This window comes from Oryzias latipes, chromosome 24 (genome assembly GCF_053564925.1).
Source record: "Oryzias latipes strain Hd-rR chromosome 24, Olatipes_Hd-rR_3.1".
NCBI lineage: Eukaryota > Metazoa > Chordata > Actinopteri > Beloniformes > Adrianichthyidae > Oryzias > Oryzias latipes.
The window spans coordinates 16,159,988-16,187,131 of NC_136260.1; the positions used below are offsets into that span (position 1 = coordinate 16,159,988).

The 27,144-nt window shown below is 38.6% G+C and overlaps 1 protein-coding gene across 6 annotated transcripts in view; it reads left to right on the plus strand.

Annotated features, from left to right (window-relative positions):
• utrn (utrophin) overlaps nt 1–27,144 on the plus strand; it is a 143,423-nt gene that overhangs the window by 88,107 nt on the left and 28,172 nt on the right. For all 6 annotated transcript variants that reach the window (XM_023953087.2, XM_023953086.2, XM_023953091.2 and 3 more), the window contains 12 exons: nt 78–234; nt 5,981–6,110; nt 8,499–8,767; nt 8,841–8,987; nt 11,183–11,261; nt 12,986–13,046; nt 17,278–17,339; nt 18,619–18,693; nt 20,513–20,714; nt 22,467–22,552; nt 23,702–23,859; nt 26,564–26,730. In XM_023953087.2, the coding sequence (XP_023808855.1) occupies nt 78–234; nt 5,981–6,110; nt 8,499–8,767; nt 8,841–8,987; nt 11,183–11,261; nt 12,986–13,046; nt 17,278–17,339; nt 18,619–18,693; nt 20,513–20,714; nt 22,467–22,552; nt 23,702–23,859; nt 26,564–26,730 (1,593 nt within the window). The remainder of the gene's footprint in view (nt 1–77; nt 235–5,980; nt 6,111–8,498; nt 8,768–8,840; nt 8,988–11,182; nt 11,262–12,985; nt 13,047–17,277; nt 17,340–18,618; nt 18,694–20,512; nt 20,715–22,466; nt 22,553–23,701; nt 23,860–26,563; nt 26,731–27,144) is intronic.

Sequence of the window (27,144 nt, forward strand, 5' to 3'; positions counted from 1 at the left end):
TTATCAAAGAGCTGACTGACAAAACAGAACCATTACTGATGCGTGTAAAGACTAAGGCTGGTGGTGCATGTTGGCAGAGCGCACCTGGAGGCGAGCGCCGAGCGCTGGTCACATCTTCTGAGCATCCTTGAGGAGCTGTGGAGGTGGATCTGCATGAAGGACGAGGAGCTGGCCAAGCAGATGCCCATCGGAGGAGATGTGCCCACCCTGCTGCAACAGCAGAACCACTGCACGGTAGGTCCCGTTCCTGCCACACTGTGACTGTGTTTTTCTTGAGCTTTATGTTTTTCGGACTTACAGATGCATGTTTTAGGCTTGTAGGGTAATTCCATTTCCTTTTGGTTCTAAATTTTTGATGAGCACACATCTTCAGTCCAGTATTAAAGTTCCACTCCAATCATCTTTTGATCTATTTTAAAAGCATTCCCAGTGGTCTTTTAATTATGATTATGCCGTTTTTAGCCAAAAAAACAAAACAAAACCCAACCTGCGTCATTGTCTAGGAAATAGTTCTGAGAGCGGCAATAGTTACTGAGTTGTGGGCGGAGTAGCCCCGCCCCCTTTCCCCTCCCTGTTGCTGAGAGCTCTATGTTCAGGGACTCTCCTGTTAGCCTACAGCCCCTCACAACCCCAACTTAATCTTAGTAGTGCAAAAAAGATGGCAAACAATATTGGAGTGATCCAGTTTTTTGCCAAATGCGGATGAGGAAAACGAAGGCGTAACATGCATCGTAAATTCTACTTCATAAATAAGCTATTTTTTCCAAATTTTTTTTTGTCTGCTCCTAATTCACAACAATTTCATTAAAGAAAAACGTAGAAAGGAAAATTTTAAATAATTTTTGCCTTTGATGGCCTCATTGTTGGTCTTGGAGATAAAGACGATGTTGACATTGTTCGATCAATGTCAATTTTATAAATCAAGTTTTCATGTTTGGACATTTTTGTCACCCTTGAAAGTCTCTTGATCTAATAATACATTTTTGTGTTTTAGTGTTTCAGCTTTTTTTATGTTCAGATCTGTTGTTTTTTTTTACTAATATTTATCTTAAAAGTTCTTTTTTATAAAAACTGTATTCTCAGATACATGACTTACCTACTATTAAATCAATAAAGTCAATTTTCTTTGTGTAGATTGATAAAAAATAAGAATAAATTAAAAACAATACACAAAAGAATAATGATAACTTGATATAAAAAGTATGTGTGCACATGGAGACTTTAAAGAATAATAAAGATTCTACGTTTCAGCTTAAAGAAAATAAAAAAACTAATTGGCATTAGATCAATATTCTCAGTGCATCCTTGCTTTGAAGGCAGTAACGGGAAAGGCAGATAAGTGATCTCCTGTGGAGACTGAGTTTCCTTTTCCTGCAGCAGGCGATCAATTTCTCGGCTGCTTTAGTGCCTGCTAAGAATAGTCTCCTAATGATTTAATCAGAAATCATTTTCCGGAAGTAGAATGCATGCCTCAATAAAACCTTTCTCTGACATAATTATGTTTAAATGATGCAAAATGGAAACCGCACCCCCCCAAAAAATTAATTAGTCTTCAAAAAACATTTTTTTCTCTCCGCTATAAGTCATCTTTTTAATCTATTGTAAAAGTGTTTCCAGTGGTCTTTCAATTCTGATCATGCAGTTTTTAGCCAAAATCAAAAGGACATAGTTTCTACAGAGCAGCAGTAGTTGATTAGAAATTCACCTCTGAGTTGTGGGCAGGATCCTTGGTGCGGAGCAACCCCACCCCCTCTTCCCCTTTTTGTTACTGAGAGTTTGTCCGCTGAGAGCTCTTCTGCTAGCATTTAGCTTGTTCTCGAACATACGTTTAGCCTATGGTGTTCAGACTGGACACACAGTATGTTTACTAGCGCATGTCTACCAACTAGTTGGAAGAGCCTAGGCTCTCCTAGGTTTCTCCTTCATGATCAACATTTGGCACTTCCGCGAATTAAAAGGGACGCCATCCATGGATCACTACCAATTCAGACTCCTTAAGTTTGACCTGGTTTAACTTTTAGCACGCGTTCAGTTGCTGTGCGTTTTGTACGCCCGAAAACTCGTAAAAATGTGTGAAGCTATGCACGAACACAAAGTTTGAAGCGCGGAAGCCCAAAATACATGCTTACTTTTACATAGACTTTTTATTGGAAGTGGCTGCTGTAACATACAGTTGATGTCAAAGTAGAATTTGATGCTGACAGTTTCAAAGTCTTATTGGCAATGATTCTGTAAGAGCAGAAATTCACCACTGAATAAATACTTCTTTTCTTCATTTACTTTGAAGTGTTTTGTTTTTTTGGGGGTCTTTTTTATTTCCTGATTTGTCTTCCCAACTTCTTATTACCAAAAGCACTAAAACAAAAATTCCCCAAAAAATTGAAATTTGGAGCATGGCTGCTAAAAGGCTGTCTTTTCATTTAGTCTGCGATGCCGTCCCCCCTTCTCTTTCCTGTACTCTACCTCTAATAGATTGGCCTTGAGGTCTCACTGACCCTAAGAGGGATGAGGGAGCTGAACAAAACAAAGGACTCCATCTTCGAACAAGTCATGCTCTCTTACGCTCATTCACTTGTCAGCCTTCTGTGCTCACAAAGACTCCACCATTCTGCTCCGTTTGAGAGGAGGGCGAGAGGATGTAAGGAAAATCCTAATCAGCAGGGTATTGAGGTCAAGATCAAGAAACTTTCACTTGTCCTTCTTTTCCTGTAGTTTCTTCTTTTTTTATTTAGGGGGAATTAAGAGAATTAAAAAATGAAGGCCAAGCCACTTAGCCCAGCAAAGAACCATAAATGTTGGATTATTTAAGCCCGAAAGAAAAGAGAATGTGTGAGCGATGTTCTGCATTGAAAAGGAAAAAGGTGAAGGAGAGTGAGCAGCAAGCAAGTGTAATTAGACTAAAAAAAAGACCATTTAGAGTGGAGGAATGGTTAATGGAAGGATCCGAACAGCCTGTTTTCACCTTCCAGATTGGTATATTCCGTACAATACATCACCAGACTTTTAAATCTTGGAGAGACAGAGAGAGGTGGCGATTGTCCATTCTCTCATGGGGAACTTCTTGCTTTCCTGCCCAACTATTTGCCTGTTTTTATTTGCCAAAATGACCATAATAGAATGTATTAATTGTGCTTTCAATTATCCAGCCATAAAGCTGATTAAACCCATCAGTCTTTTCTATTAAATGAATAGCTTAAATATCAAGCCAGCTTGCAGACGCCGTTAACGACTTATCTTTCAGCAACAATTGGCGGCTCGGTCACATCGCCAGAAGTGTTGGTCTTTTATAAACCCCAATAAATGAATAGAAAGAGGCATCGGTCTGAGCTAAGTTTAGACTTTTACTGTTGTCTTTGTGGTCTCTCTGTGACTCAGTAGGACGTGACTGCGCAGTTGGAAGTGAAAAGAGTGAAGTAATCTTAATCATTGTGCCTGCATGATTGATTGGAACCATTTGCACTTGGATGGGCGAAGCTGAAAGCAGACTGAAATGCATTAACAGTCCCGTACATTGCTGCTTTCATGGAAAAGAAGGATATTTATCAAACTCGCGGTTGTCTCTGTTTGCATAAGTTATGTTTTTGTCAGTTTTTTGAAAGCTTGCACTATGATGAATCAGAGGAATTGCTTCTGAAGCTCCTTAGACCTGCAGGCAACCTCAACAACACTGAAACCAAACAATTCCACATGGTGGAAATGTAGTAAAAAACACAACTTTTTCAGTATTTGATGTGCCCCAACTTATCTTTCAGGGAATTTGTTTTGATTGATCTTCCTGTTCTTTCACTGCCGCAGTCTTAAACCTGCCTCGCTTTTCCCTAAAACAGATTTTCCAGAACTTTTCCACTTTGTCAGTCACCTTCCTGTCTTCTCAGACTCTAGCCCGTCATGTTTGCTTCTTCTGGAGATCTTCCTAATTTTCTATATGGAATATTCATCTTCTCTGTTACCTTTTGCTCACTAAGTATAGGGATTAAAGTCAAAATTGTTAGATTTTGGTCACTTATATAGAGGTGCTACACATTTAAGACTGTGTAGTGATCTGGATCAAATTGGATCACAGTAATCGGAACTACTTGGACTGAACTGCCTTATATTCATCACAATTAAAAATCTCTTTTTATAGTTTTGAAGCAGATATTAATACTTCTGATATATTTCTGGGTGGTGGTGTATATTTTTTAGGTGTAGTATGATTTGTGGGGGCTGAGATAGGAAGGTTTCTTGAGCCGGAAGAGGGATGTTTGGCTGGAAGTAGTCTTGCCGAGATGATATCTTCTAGGCGACACATCACCGGGCATGACGATAAGCTGCTGTGTTAAAGCCACACATCAACCCTTTCTATAGATGTGAACACAAACTGTGCCATGCAGATAATTTCTGGGTGCCCAAACACACACACAGTCAAGGTCATGCATTTTTATGAGCACAAAATATTTCTTATAGGGATTTACTTGACATATTTTCTTATTATTTATCTCTGAGGTTTGTAATGCAAAGTCTGACTAACTTTACATTTAGGTAACATAATCAGTAATGTTATCTCTGTGAACTGTTAAGAAAACCAGCGACTGGATCACAGTGAGAGGAAATTATTCAATGCCGCGCCAGTTGCAGCTTTTAGACTCTCTGGTTTGATTCTCAAAGGTAATGAGATGCAAAATACAGGAAGTCCAGTGTTTCCTATTATAATTAATAACCTCTATTTAGGATTCATGGGATCGATGTAGCAAAGCCCAGCCTCTGGGGTTCATGCATTTTCTTTCCCAAATTTTTGCAAACGCAAACATACAGTTGTTTAAATGCATCATTTTCAAGCAACAACAACAAAAAAAAAAAACATGCGTATTTTCACTAAACCTCTTGTTATTTTTTGGAACATAATCTTTGGAATTTCTGATTTTTTACCAATCTCAGATGTTTCACTTGTGGATTTTTTTCCCAAAACGGTCTCACGTTCTTGGCTCTCCGACCTTCTTCTCGTCTCTATTCACACTTCTTTTCCTCAATAACCTCTCATTTACTTTCTGTCTCTCAAGTTCCCCACTCTAAGCCTCTGCCCATTATGCTCCTGCCATGTGAATTTGGAGGAAATCATTGGAACGGGGCAAACCATTTATTAGAAAGGGTTATGTAATTTGTGTCTAGCAGGATGCTTCATTTCAGCGTGACAACACGCTTATCCACAAGAGACGGTGACACTGTCATGGCACTGGGAGAAGGCAATCTCTGTTTCCTTATTCTGTATCTTTACATGATGATGCATATATAGCTGTAGCGTAATCTGCTTCTTGCTTACTGTTTGACGCAGGGATAAAACTTTCAGCATCACTTTTTGATGGACTTGTCTGTTTTTAGTTTGAAGAGTTCCATTTTTTGCCAAAGAAACATCACATTTAATCAACTTTCTTGACGACGTCTGGAACTACATCACAATGCAATCACACACTCCAATAAGCAGTAAAGTCATATAGGGTCAGCCATATACTCAACATCAATAATTATACTTATGCTGTTACTTTGATATCCTGCTGTTTGGAAATTGATGGCTTGACATGAGTTTGAAGGTTTTTCTAAAGTTATTTTGTAAACTTTAATTATCTGGTCATGTGGACTTTATGTCTTGTGTGTGTATAACTGTATATTTGAACTGTGTGCCTGCTACATAGCCTGTCATAGTATCTGCTGGTGCAGTATTGGATGGTTTTATTCGGTCTATAAGCTGTGCGCAAACATTTGCTGTTGTTCTTTAGCTTTAACAGTTTTTTTGTGGAATTACGAAAGTTTTAGCAAACCTTGCTGGCTAAAAGTTCATTTAGAGGTTATCAGCATAAAATCTGAGGAGGTTAGAATCAAATGTGCATAAACCTGCAGGGAAATTGTAGATTTCTGAAGTGTTCTTCTTGTATTTGCATGTTTCTTTACTTTGTGTCTTTGTATGCAGACCAAAATAATAATCACCTTTTCCGATCTCCTGTAGGCCCTGTGCTCCGAACTGAAGGAACGTGAGCAGTTGGTAATCAACGCTTTGGACCAGGCCAGGATGTTCTTGGCAGACCAACCTATAGAGGGACCAGGAGAACCGTGCAAGAACTTTCAGCCAAAGACAGGTTTGTTTAGATTTCATACAAAAAGGGTAAAATGCAAACTCAATCCTGTTTTAGCGCACAATAGAAATTATTCTCCTATCTTTGTAGTTTAGATAATAGAGATGCACTTATGTGAGAGAGAAAAAAAATCCAGAAAAAAACACATTGTCTGATTTTTAAAGAAAGTTAAAAAATAATAGAAAATTAAATACATTTTATGGATTTTTTTTTCTCATTTTGTCTCTCATAACTGAGGTATACCTATCATGAAAATTACTGGCCTCTCATCTTTTTTAGTGTGAAAAATTGCACAATTGGTGGCTAAGGAAATACTTTTTTGCCCCACTGAATATGTTAATTAATTACACGTGCATTAGATAAATACGTTGGGAAAAAATGGAAATTCATCAAAAATATGTCTGAAAGTATTTGTGAATTAGCTTTCTGCAACTGGGGTAGTTTTTGCTGATGTGCCTGGTGGACATTAATACACAAACATCTTTTTGCAGGATGCAAACACAGAAATACCCTAGGATTTTTCCTTTTTTGTGGATATTGTAGCTCATATCTAGCTCATGATTAAGTTATTTGTGGAAGTGCATTTTTTTTAGGACTATCATTAAATATGCTGTAATGGCCCTTTTAGTTTTGCTTTTCAGTTCAAAGTTTTTTCTGATTTTAATCTTTTGCTCGTTTGTTGTTTAGAAGCTATCAATTCGATTTTCTTTGTTCATTTATTTTTAGTTGTGTATTTCTAACCCCGGAGAAGCCATGGGGTCAAATTTGGTCACTTAAAAAAAAAAAAAAAAATATATATATATATATATATATATATATATATATATATATATATATATATATATATATATATATATATATATATATATATATATATTTTTTTTTTAAGTCTTTATTCTCATGAATTTTAATTTTTTTTCAGATTTTTATTTTATTTTTTTCTATTATTTTGGGCCACTTTAAAATGCCGCTGCTAGCTAAAATGAACAAGCAAACCTATTTATTTAATTAACTATTTAATTAACTTTAATTAACTATTTAATTAACTTCAAATATATTTCATATATATTTCATATTTACTGTATTTGAGATTATTTAAATATGCAATTTATAATTAGATAATCATTTTTTGTCATTTCTGTCGTGACTTTTTTTTTTACCTGTTATAAATTTGCAGCATTGTACTTTTTTATCCTATTTTTGTAAAGTTTCTTGAACAGAATTTTCTTAGTTGCATATCACGCTGCTCTTGTTGGAAATATGCCTCATAAACAGAATGCTGAAGCAAGATGCCAATCATTTTAAGCTGGTCCGCTCAGTTGGATGTCACATTTCTGATTATTTTGGACTATCTTTCCTTTTGAAGATCAAACCAGATCAGGGTGGGTTTTCCTCTAATTCTCTCAGTAAGTGCTTATAAAACTTTACTGAACCATGCTATTTATTAAACAAATTCATGCATTAAGTCAAACCACATTCTCTGTTAAATGTAGCACGGAAGTCTCTGTTAAGTCAGCACATTTCTCTTCCAGCTAAACCCCTACTGCGTAAATAATTAAAGGAGGCATAGGGGGCTGTGCAGGGGAGGGACATGAGCTTGTTAAGTGTAATCTTTGATGCAGATATCAAAGCATAAAAATTGTACGGAAAAAACATATTTCTTTCAAAAAAACAGATCTTTAAAAAAAAATCTCTTATAAAAACTATTTCCTCCTTTGTTACCTTCAGAAGACAGCGTTTGTCAGGCCTGCATGTGCAGACTGAAGCTTTGTTGAGGTGCAACAGGTAAATGTAGTTTTACAGTCACTGCACAGGAAATGAGGCCTTGGAACTCATAAAAGCTGCTTATCTTTCTCTGCTGTTTAAATAAGTCTTTAGGTAGCTTTTATATCTGCAGAGTGCTCTTCTCTTTTTGCGAACGTTGTTCAATCTTTAGCAATTACCCCATTCGCTCAATCTTTCTGCCCCTGCGTCATTTCTTTAATTTCTTCGTCCTGCCGCTTTGCCAGGGTAAACTGTTTTATTCTCTTTTCTTCCATTTCTCATATCCTCTCGTAGGATGAGAGTTGAACAAAATAAGAGCGAAAAACCATAACTGAAAGGTGCTGCCAATGGATTTGTCGACAAGGATTTTATGCCCCTACTCAGCCATTTAGCTGCCATTATCTTTCAGCTTTTGGAGCTACAAAGGATTTGCAAAGGATTGATCTGACAATTTGAAAGCAGTGCATCTGCTGGGCAACAGCCAAAGTTCTCCACTGACCCACAGTGACCACACGCTCAATAATCGACACTAGGAGGTCTTATTATCTAAATTTCTGGATTATATCAGGATTAACTTTCTAAACTACAGATTATCAAAGCTACAACTTTTAATTTGAATCGCTGTAGACCCCACTCCCGAGGAGAAGGCCCGAGGTTTGGCCCGGGCGATCCGTAAGCAGACCGTGGAAGTGAAGGAGCGCTGGGCGCGCCTGAAGGACCACGTAGGCGGTTGGCAGAATCAGGTGGAGAAGGCTTTGGAGCGCCTTCAGGACCTGCAGAGCTCCATGGACCAGCTCGACCTGCGGCTGACACGGGCGGAGGAGGCCAAAGCCTCCTGGCAGCCTGTGGGCGACCTCCTCATCGACTCGCTGCAGGACCACATCGATAACACAATTGTGAGTCAAATGAGTGTGCAGGAGGTCCAAATTAAAGGGAAAAGTTGTAAGACTAACATAACACTGATTCCAGGCCTTCAGAGACGAGGTGGCTCCTCTGCGTCAGGATATTCGGATAGTCAATGAACTTTCTGCAGAGCTCACGCCGCTGGACATCCAGCTGTCCTCCACCGCCTCCAGACAGCTGGACCAACTCAACATGAGATGGAAACTTCTGCAGGTAGTTCAACCTCCAAACACTCTAGCCTACTTTTTTTCTTCCTTTTTATTTTATTTTTTATGCAACAAATACCTTCTTTTAAAATTTTATCCCCTTTTCTTCATTCTCCTGTTCAGTTTTCATCTTTTTTCCCCTCTGTTTGCTGCTATGGAATGTTGTTTTTTTTTCTAGCAAATTCTCTAGAGATAGTGTGTTGTCCCTCTACGTGTGTTGGTGTTGAACACAGCTCTGCGTTTAATGTGAGATTCTGTCCCAAAGCATCAGTGGATACAGCTATCACAGCACATAAAGCCACCTGCTTGACTCTCGCCAAACTTGATCGTCTTGGTCTGCGTTTCTCCGAATGGAGCGTGTCTAAGCCCTGCAGGGAAATTCATTTCTCTACAATTTATCTTAGAGAAAAGAAGACAAAAAAGAAGGAGAACTTGTGAATTGGGGTTTAAAACTTTTGTTTTTGGCACAGGAGCCATTTTGGGTTAGTTAGGCAGTTTGGGTTTTTCAATTCTCCTTATACAAACACTATAAGGATGCAATTTTGAATGCTCCATTCCCAATCATAGATTTGTGTAGTCAAATGAAATTGCATTTTTCTTCTGTGTTCCTGGACTTGCTGCTAGTTGTGTTTGCATTGATTTCTACTGCACTATTGTTGTATACGTGACTGTAGATAAAGAAATCTAACATGAGGGCTTTGGCAAATGTTTGTGCAGAAGAAGGCTTATAGGGAGCTGTGTGCTGCAGGGTTCCTTGTTTTAGTGGGAGGACAAACTTGTATAAAACAACAAACATCATGAAAACCTTTAGAGGGACCAAAATTACAGGAAGAGATTGTTTTATTCTTTGACTCCCCCCTCCTCTCTTTCATTTTCCTTGGCACATAGACAGCTGCTTTACTGCTAAGCCAGGTTACACTGTGCTGTTTGATTTGGTTTTCATATGCAGACAGTTACCATCTGCCTCGCTGTGGGCCAGAGGGGCAGAGAATTCATCAGTGGCCAAAGAGAAACACAACCGCTGGCCTTTCTGTGCCAATTAACAGAATCCCTGTGTGGACAACTGTGATCTGGCTGCCATAATCCCCAAAGCAGGGATGTGTTCCTGCAAGAGTCAGAATTACAGAGGGGCTATATAGTCCTGCCAGTCAAAAAGAGGAACCAAAAGGTTGCAGTCACACCTCCCGAGATGTTAATCCTTCTGAAGGATTCCACTAATGATTGTCAAAAGTTTTAAAACTTTTTTTTTTACTTCTATGTAAATGGACGCAACAAATCCAATTCCTCGTTGGGATCAGGTTTTTTTCCCTTATCTTTTATTTCCAAGCACTCTTACTGTTACATTTTTGTTATTCAGGGTCAATTTAGTTCTTGTCTTAATCTTTTTCTTCAAATCACAAAGCCCTCAAGAGTCGAGAGAAGTTGATATACAGACCATAAGCCCTATCCTAGGCTACATCTTTGTTTCTTTTTTACCCATCTGGCCCAAAGTTGGCTCAGAACTCTACGGCTGGATAGCTACAATATTATTCGGCACTTTTTATTCACCGGTTATGTTAGGTCAGGGTTGTGAGGGGCTGGAAGCTCACGGGAGAGTGTGTAAAAAGATAGCTCTCAGGTTGCTCAATGCCAACAGTCCCGTCCACAAATCAGAGTGGAATTTTTAATGAACTAATGCCGCTCTGCAGAAACTATGTCCAAGAAAATGGCCCAGTTTTTTCTTTCTTTCATTTTAGCTAAAAATGGCATCATCATAGTAAAAAGGCCACTGGGAATGCTTAAAAATAGCTCAAAAGATGACCGTAATGGGTCTTTAAGGCCTGATGTTGCACACAGGAAAATTTCTTTTTGCTGCTTCTGTCACACCTTCCCTGAAGGTAGAAAGCCATTTTTGAGGCTTTGTATGTGAAACATTTTCTGGATACTCACCACTCCTGTTGAAGAAATTCCTCCAATTTACAGGTAATCTAGTTGGAGTGGCAAGAGAGGACCCACACATCTGAAATAAAAATATTCTAATTGAATGAGGGTAGTATTTTGTAGTTCAATCCGTAAAATCCATAGTTGGGGTTCTTGGGAAAACCCACTCATACATATCTGTGCAGAAATTGAAATCCTTTAAGCCCTGACCGTATGTTCGGCCACTGGAAAGTCCCAACCGTCCTTTCACGGTTCTCTCCTCTGCATGTGGTCGTTTCACAGGTAGCAGTGGAGGACAGACTGAAACTCCTGCAGGAGGCGCACAGAGACTTCGGCCCCTCCTCTCAGCATTTCCTCTCCAGTGAGTACAATTACCTGTCATGGTAAGAAGAAATGGCGTGTGGCTTGCATTGCCTCCACTTGCTAATACGGTTCCTCATCCTCAGCCGCACACATTCAGTGGAAGCGTGCACTTTCGCCGGCGCTCTTTACTCTTTAATAATGCAGGGCCTAATTACAGCTTAAGAGACTCCCTTCTTTTACTTGCTCTTCAGAGTGGTCATTTTTCAAGCGCAGTGTGATTTAGACAGAAAAAAAAAAGAAGACAAATTCAGAAACATTAAGCCGCTGGCCTCTTCCTCTCTGTGTCTTCATCTTCTTATTTCCTACAATCAAAGGCGCTCCGCCTGGTTTACTTTGCCGGCTGTCAGGCCGCAGACAAAATAGCGGATGTGTGATTCAAAGCAGGTGCTCAGCTGCCATGCTGCATCACTGACGGAGAGCTCGGCAGCTCCACTACACAATATACTACTCTTCTTTCATCTTCCCAGCACTATGACACTATCTCTTCCATCACACATTCGCCTTCATTACACTAGTAGCTTAATATTCCCTCTGGGATCAATAAAGTACTCTTGTCTTATCTTGCTCCATCCATCTCGTATATCCCACAATCTTACTTAATCGCTTTCTCTTACTGTCTTTTCATCTCTGACTGTGGAGTTGTGACATCAATGGGAGGGGTTTACTGTCTTTGTGTGTTGGTGTATGGAAACATATTCTCTAAAATAGATTCTGCTAAAGTAACAAGATCTGTGAACATCGAAGGGGCAGAAGCCTGTTATAAAAGTTGCAAAACGTTTTTGTGCGTTCAATATACTAAAACTATTGGGTCAAATTCACAAAAATGAAAACGAAATGTTGATTGAGGCGATTAAATTTCATCAAAATAATAAAAAGTGTGTGTGAATTGACGCTTTCTGCGCTGCTAACTCATATATTTTAGTGTGGGGCTGATATCATTGACCAAACCTGTAGTGTTTAATATTTTGGGATTGCATTTGTCCATTTAGAGGACTCTCGAAGACTCCTAATTAAAGCAAATAAAAGTTTTGATTCCTTTGATTGGGTACTGATCAGGTAGTTTGGTCACTTCCAGCCAAATTATTGCTGTTGCCTGTAGAGAAAACACTGGGACAACAGCTAAAGAGCCTCATTTTTGAATTCTTGCTTCAAAAATTGATTAAAGTATTTACCTATAAACTTCTAAAATCTTTGCCTAACTTGTTTTTTTCATCCCATGTTCACTTTGCAAACAGTTTTGTCACTTCATTTTCTCATATAGTTTTACTTAAATTAGTTCATTTCAGTGAAAGATGACGGATGACTGCAGTGTGGGGCCACATAACTGGATTTTGCTCAAATTAAATAGATTGCATTTATCACTTCGCACAGTAAAATAATCATTTGGTGTTTTAAATTAGCATTTAATTAACCTTTTTTTTTAAATCACCTACAATTCTATCATTACGGTTTTGCAAATTTCACCATTGTTACTTTAATAGCTGAGTGATTTAAAAAAAATGTAATTTATAACACTACTTATTGAGGGTTTTCTCTGCAATCTATTATTACTGTTGTCCTCTGACCTCGTCTCTCTAAATGTTTTCTTCCCTTTTGAGCTTCATTTTATACTTCTAGGGAAAAGTGAGGCTCGAAATAACATATGTATGCAGTTTTGTTTAAAATAACTTCATAAAATTGTTATTTTTCTCCCTTTTGTTTCTTGTGTCTTTGTTTTTGCAGCATCTGTACAGCTCCCCTGGCAACGTGCAGTCTCCCAGAATAAGGTTCCCTATTACATCAAGTAAGTAATGAGAAGCCGCATTAGCCTTTATTGTGAGTATATGGGAGCTGTGTTTGCGCTGAGAGCGTATAACGGCCTGAAAATAAAATCAATCTCAGTGGTAATTCTATTATTTCAATGGTTTGAGATTATTTATACTCATCCTAATACCACTGTTAACCTGAAGATTGTTCTCCTGAAACACGGTCAAAACATCTAAAAAATGTGTTATTTTTATGTTGGTCAGTATTATAACTTACATATTATAAATGTTGGGCATGAGAGCTTGATTTGAAATAGATTTTTGATTATTAACAGCTTTAGCTTGTATGCCAATGTTCTCTAATTTTACCAGAAAAATATCTTGTCCTAATATCACATTGCCAAAAACCCAAATTTCTGATTTGTCTTATAAAATCCCACATTTCCGATGGCAGTGTGAGGTTTTATTTGGCTCTGTGGTCTATTTTGGCAAGATATGATGACCAAACTGGGCTTACCCAACATGTACATAAAGGAAGGACAAACAAGCCTGATGGTTGTCCAGTCCAATGGGTCAAAATTAAAAAAATTAATGAATATAAAAACAACTCTTTGGGTAAAAGAGCATTTCAAACTAGACCACATTTCTGTTGTAAAAATGGACTGTACTACTTTTTATTAACATTAAGACTTGCCTTATCTTTAGACCTGCCTTTCCAAACATTTACTAACAAATGAGATGTTTTGTTGCTTGACAGGCATCGTGTCATGTTTATCTGCATCCCTAGGATGCATTTTTAAGGTCTTGCCGAGCGATGGAATATTTGAATCCTTTAAAATAAAGACGTTTTAATTTAAAAATTCCAATGTGCCCAGAAAATTAATCACAAAGTCAAGACTTTGCAGACGTATTCTGATTTCTTGCTTTGTTTGACAAGTGTGTCAAACAAAAAAAGAAGATGAAACTTTATAACTCTACAATTTAAAGCAATTAATTTGTTACAGTTATATTCAAATCACAGTGTCTATGTATGCCTTTGTGATGTTGGCTTTCTTTAAATCGTTAGCTCTCTCAAAAACCTTCTTTGATGTCATTTCTTGGTTTGTTAAAAAAAAAAAAATAGCAGATTTAATCATCCAATCAGGCATAGGATTCAGACTGGGAACATGGCTGCCTCCTGTTTGTCCCTGCAGCGATCTGCTCAAAGGACTGGAGATAAAAGCCGGATAGCCTGTGGCTTTTAGGGCAGGTTTATGCCCACCTAGTGAATGACAGCCAGTCAACCCGTTCCTACCCTGAACACACAAAACACATTCAAGGACATCCGCACAAAATAATGGCCCAAAACTCCAATTTTGGCAACAACAAAAAGAAAAATCCTGTCCTGTTGATGGCATGTTGAAAAATCTTTACCCAAACACTTTCTCAATTCTTATTTCCATTTTGAAAGGAAATAAAATAGAACACAACTCTTAATTCATTAGTGGGAACTGCTATACGCTCTCTTCTTTAGCCCACAAATATAAGAAACATAAAAGTTTGGTCACACTCCATTAAACCCACTTAATTTGCTGTCTGAACGCTAAATCCATCAGTGGGGCTGATCAGAGGTCACTTTCAGCGCCATGACATCTTTTGCACTCCTACATCACTATCTGACACATTCATTTCCCCCAAACTCCCTTTGTGCGTTTGCTCCCATCTCCTCCCATGCTCTGCGTCCTTTCTTCAGGTTGACAAATGTCCCCTGATTAAGACTGCGGCTTGTCCAGCCCCCTGCGGAGGGGAGTTCAGTTCAGATCTTGAAAGGGAACTTCATATACACTGTGTGATCAACGTGTCACACTCTGTCTCTTTTCACTCTTTCTGGCATGTTTTTGCTGCAGCTGTGAGCAATGTGCTCCTTTAGATCATATACTTTCAAAGTTTTAATAGGAATCGAAAAACTGTCAGAGCTGAGACTCAAAGGCCGCACAGGGCTACAACAGAGAAGGAATCGGTTCATTTTTTTTATAATAAAAAAACAACAAAAGTCATGGAGATCGAAGCAAGACCAGCAACAAAAATATATAACATCAGGGATTAAATGCAGCACCACATAACCTGTCACGAGATCGGTATGATAAGCCTGACTGACTTGGAGAAACCTGAATATTTTTCACACTGATAGATTCCTAGATGTTTTGTTTTTTTTTTGGGATATTCATGCAGTCACTTATATTTTTTTCCGTATTAGATATTTTTAGATAGAGATAGTTAATGTTGTTATCATGAGATAACAAACTTCAATATGTCACAATAATGACATGTGCTATCATGTCATTAGAAGAAAACAAGTTATTTTTTAATAATGACAAAATAGTAGGTGATGTTATCACTAGAAAAAAATGTTTTTATCACAAGAATAGAGGATATTATCACAAGAAAACGGGAAAAAAAGATAGCTGATGTCGTTACCACGAGAATACAGAGAAAAAAAAATAGAAAGGCAGATGTTGCAGTCTTGGTATTCAAGCACCTGCTTGTGTGTTTTCGTTTCCATCACCTTTTTTAACCATAAAGATTTCCCCAAAAATCCTTTGCACTTACTTTTTTTCCATTCTTTTAATTCCCATAAAGGACAAATTCTAAATTCCAATTTCTCACTGAAGAATTGGGATACATGTGGTTAATTAGGCAGCAGCAGGAAATAAATTAGAAGCCAGAACCACTTTAACCTTCAGTTTTACAAAGCTGTCTGGAATCGCAGAGCAGCACATAAAACGTCAAAGGGAGCTGCAATTATTCTTCATAAGCTGATTTAATATTACAGTGGTGATCTGTCAGTCTGAGAAGGTCACTTTGGTCAATTTTTCTCAGCTGCTCTGGTCTGTCTTGGTCAAACAAGTCTCGTGAAATCGTTTGGTTCCTCTGTGACCCCATTTGACTTCCTGCTCTCATTAGAAAACATCCCATCCCTTCGGCTACTCTTTGTTCTTTCCTGGGATTCCCGAGGCTACAGATCTCTGATACTAAAGTATCTCTTAAAAGTTATTCCAGGAAATACATGAACATCCTGAAACCCTTGGCTGTATGTTTCTACTTTAAGGTTGTTGGACTATAAAGCAGCCCTTTTTCCCAGCAGCTAATCCCATGTCTCGACCTGATTTTTGCACATTGTCAAACAAACAATGCAAATGTAGACTGACACAGAGAGAACACGATTTAAACAAATGACACGTGCACTGAGCTTGCAGCTTCCAACTAAACTGGGATAAGAGATAAAAGCCAGGCTTGAAGAACAATCAGAGGATCACTTTCAAGTTAACTCCAGCCTGTGATCAGGGATGTGGCCATCGAGTGTACTGGTTTGGTTGAGTATGATTAGCCTTTAGAAATGCAGGAACAGTAGTGCAAAGATGAACACCTTTTTTACTAAAGCGTCAAACTAAATTAAACTGAGCTCTGCTTTTGCTTGCGCTGCATTCAAATAAAGACTTTTGCAATCCAGGAAAGTTCCGTGAGGGTCTTTGAGTCCTATCAGAAAGGATATCAGGGAGCGATTCTGCTAAATATTGATGAACATCTGCGTTCTGGGAGAGCTTCTGCCATCCACAGCTGCAGTTTGACTTCACTTCCTGCTGTCAGCAGAAAGTGATCCGTTCCACCATCCACAGGGAATATCCTGCATTTCAAAAAGCACCATCCACAAAAAAGAAGTCTTCTCCCAACATTCCCCACAGGTGTGAGCGTGACTGCTGACAGCCAGATGCCTTTTTGAAATGTATTCATACAAACACAAACAACACAGGGCTCCACATCCCAGCCAGCAGTTGCTGACTGGCAGCTGAAGCCTGAGAAAACTGTCCCCTGAATGCAGCATTTGATTGGTTTTTGGTGTGTGTGTTTTTTTAACCCTTTTACCTCCGATTTTTGTTTTAACCGTTTTGGTGACAGCAATTTAAAAACTTGGTCTCTATATTTTTAGTTCTTTATTTTTGTTTTTCCAAGAGGATTTATTTTCTTTAAAATAATCCCTTTTTTTATTGATTTCTGTATCTTAATTTCTGTGTGTGCACATTTTACAATGTGTATGTTGTTGTATTCTTTCCTTTTGTGTATTTTTCTGTTTTGAAAAGTTTGAAAAGCTCCCTGAGTGAATTTGTGCTTTGACATAAGTGGCTCTGGGCGTGTTTGTGTTTCAGCATCTATGCCTGCTGATTTTATTGTTATTATAACTTTTTTAGGGCTTCCAAATATAACTGCGCTCCTATTTTGTTGTGCTTGCAGTCATCAGACGCAGACGACCTGCTGGGATCATCCAAAGATGACAGAGCTCTACCAGTCACTAGGTTGGAACACACTGATGCATGAACTTCACGTCTTTTTTTGTTCATGAAGATTTTCCAAAAACCGACAGAAATGCAGATTTGTTTGGTCACCTGAACTGGTATTTAGATCTTTATGCCTCACATATAATGGGGAAAAAGCCTTTCAAAACCCTAAAAATAAAAGGTGTTATTTTTTTCTCAAGATAAAGGACTGCAGTAAATAAAAAAGTGTATTTACATTTTGAACTTCAAAAAAATACTTTAAGAAGGGTAGAGGTCATTCTTAGACATAAAAGAACTAGATAAAACATAAGAGAGCATCACAAGTTCAATAAAACTATGTTTTAAGTTCGCGTTATATGAGACTTAAATAGAAACACTATATGCATCTACAAAGCCTGTACCCATGCAGAACAAACAGGACTTTAATGGATGTCAAAGTATGACATTTTTGCCTCTGCATCTTCTTTGAAGACCAAAAAAGGGGTCTTAAGGTCACAAATTCTTTCCTGTGAAAGGAAAATAAATGTGATTGTTAAAGAAATGCAAAGCTTTATGACTATAATCGACAGCTTTGTGGTTTATCAGTGGGAGGATATCAGTGGGTAGAAATGACAGGCCGTTACTCAGCCTGAAAGGAGGAACAAGATAGAACTCCTGGGACTGAAATGTCCCTAAACTGTTTGGCTAAATCTATTTTTGTCCGTCAGGTATTCCTAAAATATCTCAAAAGCTTAAGAGAATGGTTGAAAACTCATGTCTCAGATAGAAACTACGCGTTGTTAGTTGCCACTGGCAAGATTTTCTTTTTCGTGTCAACAAAAAATAAAGTAAAAGCTTATTGGCATTTGGAAGAAGACTAATTTAAATGTACTGCAGGGGATTGATTACCTATTTTTATTTCAGAACTCAACATGAGGAGGACTTTTTTTTTTCATTTGAGGGCAGATGTGCCCAGGACTGATGTCTCTGCTCCATCCCTGTCAATATCCATGTGCATGTCTGTCGCCGTGGGATGGAGAGTGTGATTGTTCTTTAATGAGCAGCCTGAATCATAATAACCAGTGAAACTTTGGGAGTGTCTGCTGTAGGCCAGCAGCTCGGCAAATAGTGCCGCCGCCCTCTGAGACGCACCTCGCCAGCCTAGTTACATAGTCCACTTTAGCATTTGCACCTCTCAATCACCTCCATGGGCAATTACATCAGTCAGATTTACAGGAAGACACAAGTCCTGCAAGTATTGCCCTATAAGGGGATTTTTCCTCTCTGATTTTTATTCTTTTCTCGCCCCAACCTGCAGCGGACTTGAACAATGTGAGGTTTTCTGCATACCGAACAGCCATGAAGATTCGCAGACTACAGAAAGCACTGTGCTGTAAGTAAAGATTTTGGTTCCCTGCTTTTGATGTTGGGGTGATGATTTAGAAGTTTGCACAGAGGCCAGGGTTCCTTCGTCTTTGATATGGCTCAGCTTCTGAATGTGTGGACGCACACCGCCTCGGCCTGTGCCCGTTGAATATGGTGGTGCTGCACAGGTGGGCTCAGTCTGAGAAAAGCTGCTTTCTCTTTTGTAATGGGAGCTTTGATATAGGAGACCATTATCTTCCCTGCAGTTTTAGGTGGTCAGCAGACAGGTACACACATTTTGCAGGTGCATGCGAGCTTTTAGCATAAAAATGGTGACAAACGGCAGCAATTATCCAGCTGTTGATTTTTTTTATCACTGCGCAGGCACGCTTCATTTACATCTCACAGTTTGTAAGTTTGTGGGTAACAACAAAAGCACGGCAACAGCACGCTCTTCCACAGAGAGGCTTACAGCTTCATCCAGATGTACCAGAGTCATATCAGAGTTTTCTGTTTGCTAAATTTTAATGAGTTGGAATTATTCAGGTTTTTCAGCTCGCCATCGCAGATTGCTTCTCTGATCACGAGTGCGTGCTGGTTAAAAGGAATGCATCACCCCGAGTGATTCCGATGTGGGGCACTGCGATTCAATTTTGTCCATTAGATTAGAACACAAGGACGTGAACGCACGCAGACACACACAGCTTTTGGTTATCGTTCCAGATCTATGTGAGCAGAAGTGTTTATTAGTGTGTGGAAGATTGGCACACACATTTACACGTGTGACGGGGATACTGCGCAGCGGCTAATTGGGTTAAATCAGCGCCAGGAGGCTGGAGAAACACAAATGATCATGCATGGCATCCCACTAATTAACCACAGCCTTTTTCAGCTCTCTTTTGGAGAGAAATAAAGTTTTGCTTTCTGATAGCAGTTGATAATGTGTGGCTGTGCTGACTGCATGTTAATGAGTCCAGTTTTAGCACGGCATGCAGGGTAACAAGCAGAGCTCAGACATGGCTGTTTTCTTGTGCACAACACATATAATTAACATATTTTGGTACATTTTTAACAATCCAAATCCTGGTAATCCTATGAGGTTAAAGCAGTTTGACTCATTTTTGAGTCTCTTCCAAATTCTGTGTTTTTAATAAGACATCCTCAACAATTTTCTGCAACAACAGCAGTTGTCCTCAACTTGATCCTAATGAAATGTATCTGAAGCTCCTGTTGTTGTTTTTTTTTTTTATCTCTCTGTGCTCAACAAACGACATATTTCATGCTGGGCAGTAAATAAACAACTTGTGTTGGTGCTGAATAGCCAGTTGGCAGATCTATTTACATCTGCCCTGGAGCAAAACAGAAAATGAGCAAAGTTATCAAAATCTAGGCATATGCCTGGCTTAGATCACTTCTGATGCATGTTTTGTAAATAAATCTATTTTTTTAATATAGTTTTTTTAATTGCTATGTTTCTATCCATGGGTTTAAAGCAGATTTCTTTCATTCTTCCTTATTTTAAAACATGACAATGAAAGTCTTTGTGCGTGTCAGTCGTCTTTTTAAATACTAATCTATTCAAGGCTGCGGCTTGAAAGCAGTTTTCATTCTAATGGAAGAATCTGCTGCTTTGGTTTTGTCTCCCATCAGATTTTTTAACTATGTTTTTCTCAGTAGTTGTTCTTCAGCAGAAGCTAGTTGTTTTGGAATAAATAACAGCTAGTTTTGCATTTTTTTTTCTTCCTGTTTTACTTTTATAGATCTCTGTACTACATCTCTATAGTTTTTAAAATTTACCAAAGCTTGCTCTCTTCCTCTTCCTCTCAATCCTCCTCCATCTGCTGCAGTGGACCTTCTGGATATTGGCGTTGCCCAGAACACTTTCGAGCAGCTCAAACTCACCAACAACAGTCAACCGCTGTCTGTCCCAGACGTCATCAACTGCCTGACGTCTGTCTACGACGGCCTAGAGCAGGAATACAAAGATCTGGTTAACGTTCCCCTCTGCGTCGACATGTGTCTCAACTGGCTGCTCAACGTTTACGACACGTGCGTATGTTATCTGTCATCGGTTCAGGACAGCCAATCAGGATTAGTCCACAACCTTTTTTTTGAAGCTGTCACAGTTTTACACATGCAGGACTTCTTCAGCTAATTTTTTTTTGTCTTCTTTATTTTTATTTATACACAATATGCAGCTTTCATGAATTTTACAAATTTTAAATTGAGGTAATATATAAAAATTACAATAAAAGCCCAAAACTTGGATAAAATAAACAGAGAAAATAAAACGGTTAAGAAACGTTTAATGGATTCTGAGTTTGATGTTTTTGGAAGCACCAAGATTCTGGCTGTAAAAATGTAAATAGATTTCAATAACTGGTTTTGACACAGAGCTAGTAATAAAATAAACAAGTATGGAAGCTAAATTAGGTGAATCAGTTTTACAGCTTTATTATACGGATGAAAGAAATCAACCAAAAGTTTTAATTTTGGAGTTAAAACCGAGATGTTGGTTGCAAATCTAATATTTGAAGTTTTGTCAAAACCAATAAGAGTAGCCCAGTTGTTACAATGAAAACATCTGAAATTTCTGGTGCACAAAATAATGACTTCAAATCTATATTTTTAGAGTTTTGTGAACATGTTGGTCTATTTTATTATGCAAATAGACTTCTACTTTCACTGGTTCCCAAGTTAAAGCAAGATCAATTGATAAATAAAGAGGCGTATCATCTGCATAGCAGTGGAAGTTATTACAATGACTTGAAATTTCGTATCAATCCAAATCAGAACTGTGTGGGACATTGGTCCCGCTAAAATACATGCCCTAGATTAAGATAGTCAAAATCAACCATATAATATAACTTGAAATATTCTGTATTGCACTGTAAAACAGACCTTTTAGAAATAAGTCAAAATGTGTACCCCATTGGTAGATTTTCTTTAATTAAATAAAAATAAATCTGCCAACGGGGCAAAGGACTAAGATTATTTTGCTATTGAAAAACATTCTTGACAAAATTACTTTTTTTTGCAAGACATGAAATAAGACAAATTCTCTTAAAACAAGGGTATTTCATACTTTGAGATTCAGTTTTTGCAGTGCACCGCTATGCAGATAACACAACTTGTTATTTATCAGTTAATCCTGGTCTAACTTGAGAATTAGTGAAAGTCCAAGCCTGTCTTTGGGGTAAAAAGACAAAGATAGACCAATATTTTTCAAAACTTTAAAAAAACAAAAGCTATATTTTGGTAGATGTTTTCTGTGGTTACTTTTATTGGTTTTGAGCCAACTTCAAATAATGCAATGTCTTGAAATTTTGAATTGGTCCAAATCCAGAACTCTGTGGGACACTGGTACTTGTAAAAGACGTCACATTAAAAAAATCAACCATATAAAAATTACTTGATATATTCTATATTGGTAATCTCGATCCAGACTAAGATCTTAATGTTGTAAATAAAAAAAAAAAGTATCAGAAATTATAACCAGGTCTAACATAAACCAAATAAATTCAATGCTGTGTAATTGGTAATCAAGAAGACAGATACTTCTGCATGTTTGTTTGAAAAAAGTAAACATAGGATGTGTGCATTTAGCCTTGTAAACATTATCGGTGAACAGGAAATGCATTGATAATCACAAAGCGAATGGAAATAGTTCATTCCTGTCTCGGAAGAGTTTTATTCCACTCCTGTTTAATCAAATTTCAAATCCAAATTTCACTTTAGACCCTATTTAGTTACCATAAATAAAACAGAGTGCTTGACGAGGACTCGTGTTTGTCTTCGCAGTGGACGCAGCGGGAAGATCCGCACCCTCTCCATGAAGATCGGCTTGCTCTCCCTCTCCAAGGGACACTTGGAGGAGAAATACAAACGTAAGTGAAGTTGACAAGCTGTTATACACTGTCTGCTAATGCAGGCATGCTCCTTAAATGCACGGTTGTACGAGCCCTTCTGCATCAACTCTAACCCACGGCGCCCTGCATCAGCTGTTATCCCAACATCAATATTCAAACACACAGGAAGAAAAATACAGCGTGTGAAGGGCTCGTCTAATTAGACGAGGGACCTCCTACGCATGTCTCGTGTTTTCTCTTTCTGGTTGGTTTTAGAGGATTAGAGTGGATACGGGATTGCTGCAATGTGAGGAATATTGTCAGTCAGCCTTTTCTCTTTGTCTCCAAAGATGCATCTGCCTTTCTCTTCCTTCACTGCCACCGTTCAACCCAGTGTTCATCTGTCTAACACTTTCACTTTTGTCTGGTGCCCGTCTTACTTAATCTCACTTCCCCTTCTTTCCTCTCCCGTTTTTTTTTCTCATGGTATGAGCTCCATCCCCGAGCGTTTTCCTTCCTCTGGCAGCTTCTGTTAGCTTCAGAAGGGAGGTTTCAAGCACGGTTGATTGCGTTCTTCCTCCTTTACAGTTTCATTGATTGTCAGTCCTGTTCGTGCACACTCACTGCATTGCACACATGCTTAACTCAATGTTCTGCCATTTTGATGCTCCTCTGGGGGAAATTGGTAAATATCATCGGATTTAGTAGAGTTTTGATTGTGCGAGCCGTGAGAAAATGAAGGTGAGAAGTCCAGATCACAGCTGGAGTTTGCATGTTGCACTCACGTTGATAAAGGATTCAAATTCTTTTCTGATGTGTCTGAGCTCTGTGGCGTTTCATAATCTGATTAGAAAAAGAAAAAGTCGACATGTGGCACATGTCAGTGGGCTGACCTCATCACCCGGTGCAACGTTGTCAATCTAAATGAGAAGTGAAAGAGCATATAGAAGGGAAGAAAATCCTGGCATGGAAGACAGATTAAAAATGAATCTCCGTCTCTGGTGCATCCTCCCAGCCACGCTCTTTTCCTCCCACTTGCAGCCATACAGTCTTTCTCCCTCTACATCTATTTATACGTGATTTTTTTTTTTCCTTCTCAATGTCACCCACAAGTGCTGACTCTTCCTCACTGGCTCCTCTCTTGTTTTTTCCCCCTTCTCTTATGTGCTCTGCCTCACTCCTCCACAGATCTCTTCAGCCAGGTAGCGTCAGCAGGCGGTACGTGTGACCAGCGGCAGCTGGGACTGCTGCTGCATGAAGCCATCCAGATCCCGAGGCAGCTGGGGGAGGTGGCTGCGTTCGGAGGCTCCAACATTGAACCCAGCGTCCGCAGCTGCTTCCAGCACGTATGTCAGCACAGAAACCCAAGCATGAGCTGCAAATGATTGCTTTACTGCCACCTCTACAGACAGAGTGAAAATTCCTGGTTTTCTTCCCTAGTTGTCATTAAATGGGACCTAAACTTAATCTAAGTCAAAGATATTGACAAATGCCCACAAGAATCTCTAAATTTATGAAAATCTCACAGAAGTCAGATGAGGGAGTACCTTAAGACTTGTTAAAATGATTAATTTAGAGGTGTGGAATAGGGCTACCTCAATTTGAAAGCATCTAAGTCGAAGAAAAACCCCATGTATGTGTGTATAGCTCTACTTATGTATATATAAGAAAACAGAAGATTGTGATTTTTCTTTTCTTCCTTAGTGCTGAAAACTAATATTTCAAATGGATCACCTGTCATGGTTTTGGTTGCCAGTCCTCAACCTTCATGGTCACTGTATTTTTCCAGCTACCGAGGTTTTTTGAAATTCTGCTGAAACGTTGCTGATCAAGCATGAACTCTCAGTTGGCCTTTTCAATCCAGTTTATTTATAAAGCGCCATTTCACGACCAAGGTTTTCTTAAGGCACTCCACAAAAACCAATAAGCCTCAAATCGAGCAATTGTTAAAATCCTTGTCATCCCACATTGTTATAAGGTAGTGTTCTGACCAGATGTCCTCTAGAAATTTACTACGACCGGCTTTATTTTTGTGTTGTCTCTAAATGTTTATAGCCTCTAATGAAATTCCCTCACATAGACAAAGATGTGGGTTTTTTCACTGCATCATCCTGAACTTGAGCCAAAACTTAAAATTGCAATGTCATAAATTGAATTGATTTTCCGTCACTGCATTTCCCAAAATACAAGAAGACAGTATTTTTACTTCCAAATAAAGGAAAAATAGTTTCCTAACAGACACATATGTGCACACACAACTTCCTCACAGGCTTTATCATGAGTCTGACTGTCAGTTGTGGTTTAAATTTTCATTTTTCATTTAATCACCGAACCATGTTGGCAGAAAATAGACAGGCCCTTCAGAGTCCTGTGCACCAGTTTGCCCTGCAAGTGTTAGTGCTCTCACCCACTCCATTTGGTTTAATGGCTGTGGGATGAACGAGTTCCACTGCCATAAATTTGGCCCGTTTTGCTGCTCTTTTGTCACTCTCCCTTGATTTCTCTATGCATCCGTCGATCCATTCGTCCTTTCAGCCAGACAGTAATTAATGTGCAAGTGCCATAATTCTACCATCAGATGGCAAAGAGGTTGAAGAGAGATGAGACTAATGTATGTGAAAGGAGAGACGCTAACATCACTGAGGCCAAGGTCAGACTGAGTTGGTTTAAAAAAAACAATGCAGAGAAAGTTTCATTAGGTGCGGCTTCAATCATGGCGCCAAGGTGAAACTTAGCTTCACAAAGCTCATTTTAGTTTTACGATGTATATCATTATTTTTTTTCTATACACATTTTTAGATGAGAGACAAATACAGTAAAACAACAAATGGATTCCAGTTTTATGTAATGTCAATGCAAATATATGTCTTCAACATACACAGCATACACTCACAGATACAATTATGGTCCTTTTGGGCCATAATTGCACAATTGGACCATAATTGCACCTTATAAGTAATGATAAGTAAAATACAGTTAATTATATGAAACAATGGCAGTTAAAAAGGGCAGTGCAAATTGGCAAACAGATTTGTTTATAACAAAATGCACGAAGAAGCTTTGGAATTTACCGGTACTAGAGCAAAAGTTTAAAAAAAAATGTTTGCTACCATTTGAATGGATCAAGATAAACATATTCTCGTTCTTGTGCACGTTTACCTCCTATTCAAGGCTTTGCTTGAATACAAACTGGTCATGATCACTTTTAAAAATATATAGAATTTTATTGCCATTAATTTTAAAGGCCAACTCTAAAAAATATAGTTCTGATTCTAATTTCAAGGTACTAACATATTAATTTTGAGTTTAGTTTAACTAACAATAGAAGTTTCTAGATGGTGACGAAATGCTGATAAAGTTTTGCCACATCACACCGTAAAACCTGCAAAAGGATCAGAAGAACACCAAAACTTTTAGAGTCTGTTCCATAATTGCAAACCCATTTTCTGCCCTTTTCCCTGCATTAGTTGCCCTTTTTGCAAGTCGGGCACGGCGGAAAGGTTGGCTTTGATTTGGTAAACGGTGACAGCAGCCGTGTCAGTTTCCCTCTGAGTGCTGACTGCTCAGATTGGCTCATTATAGCATGTATATCCACTGTGAAGGCACCTGTGTTTCACTTCACGCAGGAAAACACCCAACTAGTTTAGGTAATGTCGGGGGGAAAAATTGCATTTGTAATTTTTTAAAACGGAAAGTTCAAAAAAGTTATTCTCAGCTTTGCATGTCACGGCGTCAATCTAATGACTTGAGGGTCAGGAGGATGAAGGGTGATGAAGTCAGTTAGTGTTTATTGGAACACATTTGAAGTATTAAAAATGAATAAGACACTCATAAAAGTTAAGTTCCCGGCACTATAAAGTCTTTCAGGAAGGACTTGTCCCTTTAACATGCAGCTGCTTTAAATCTGTCTGTTAGTTTATTAGCATGAGTAAAGTGCTGCAGTCTGTTGTACTTCATGCAGTTAATTTCCTTTACTGTTAAAGTGAACTTCTGCAGAGGGGTTGATAAAGGTTTGATTAACAGGTTGGAACATTTTTATTTTCTGTACAGGTAAACAATAAAGTGGAGATAGACCCTCGACAGTTTGTTGACTGGATGCACCTGGAGCCTCAGTCCATGGTTTGGCTTCCTGTCCTGCACAGAGTGGCAGCAGCGGAGACTGCAAAGCATCAGGCCAAGTGCAATATCTGCAAGGAGTGTCCTATTGTGGGCTTCAGGTAAATCCAGGCGCCTCATACTTAGCATACAAAAGCTTATTTTAAGCTTAAGCCATATAAAGAGCACCCCCAACACATTAAAACGGGACATTGTTCTGGTTTGTTCTGTGTTTGTTGAACATAAAGGGCAGATCTGCTCGGGTGAGTAGACATTTATCTAAATGTCACCGTCTGATACACCGCTGGCTAAATACCATCCCAAGTTTAGTAATTTACACACACACTAACACAGGAAGTGGCTCGTGCGCATAAGACATCTTCATTCAGAAAAATATGGCGGTCACTTCCTGTAGAAATTGAAGACTTTATCTTAAAAAGTTCAAAAGTGCCTCGAAAGCTTAACTTCATTTGTTTACTGGAATGCTTTGCTTTAGATGGTCAAAATACGGTGGCCCTGAAGTTCAAATCATATCA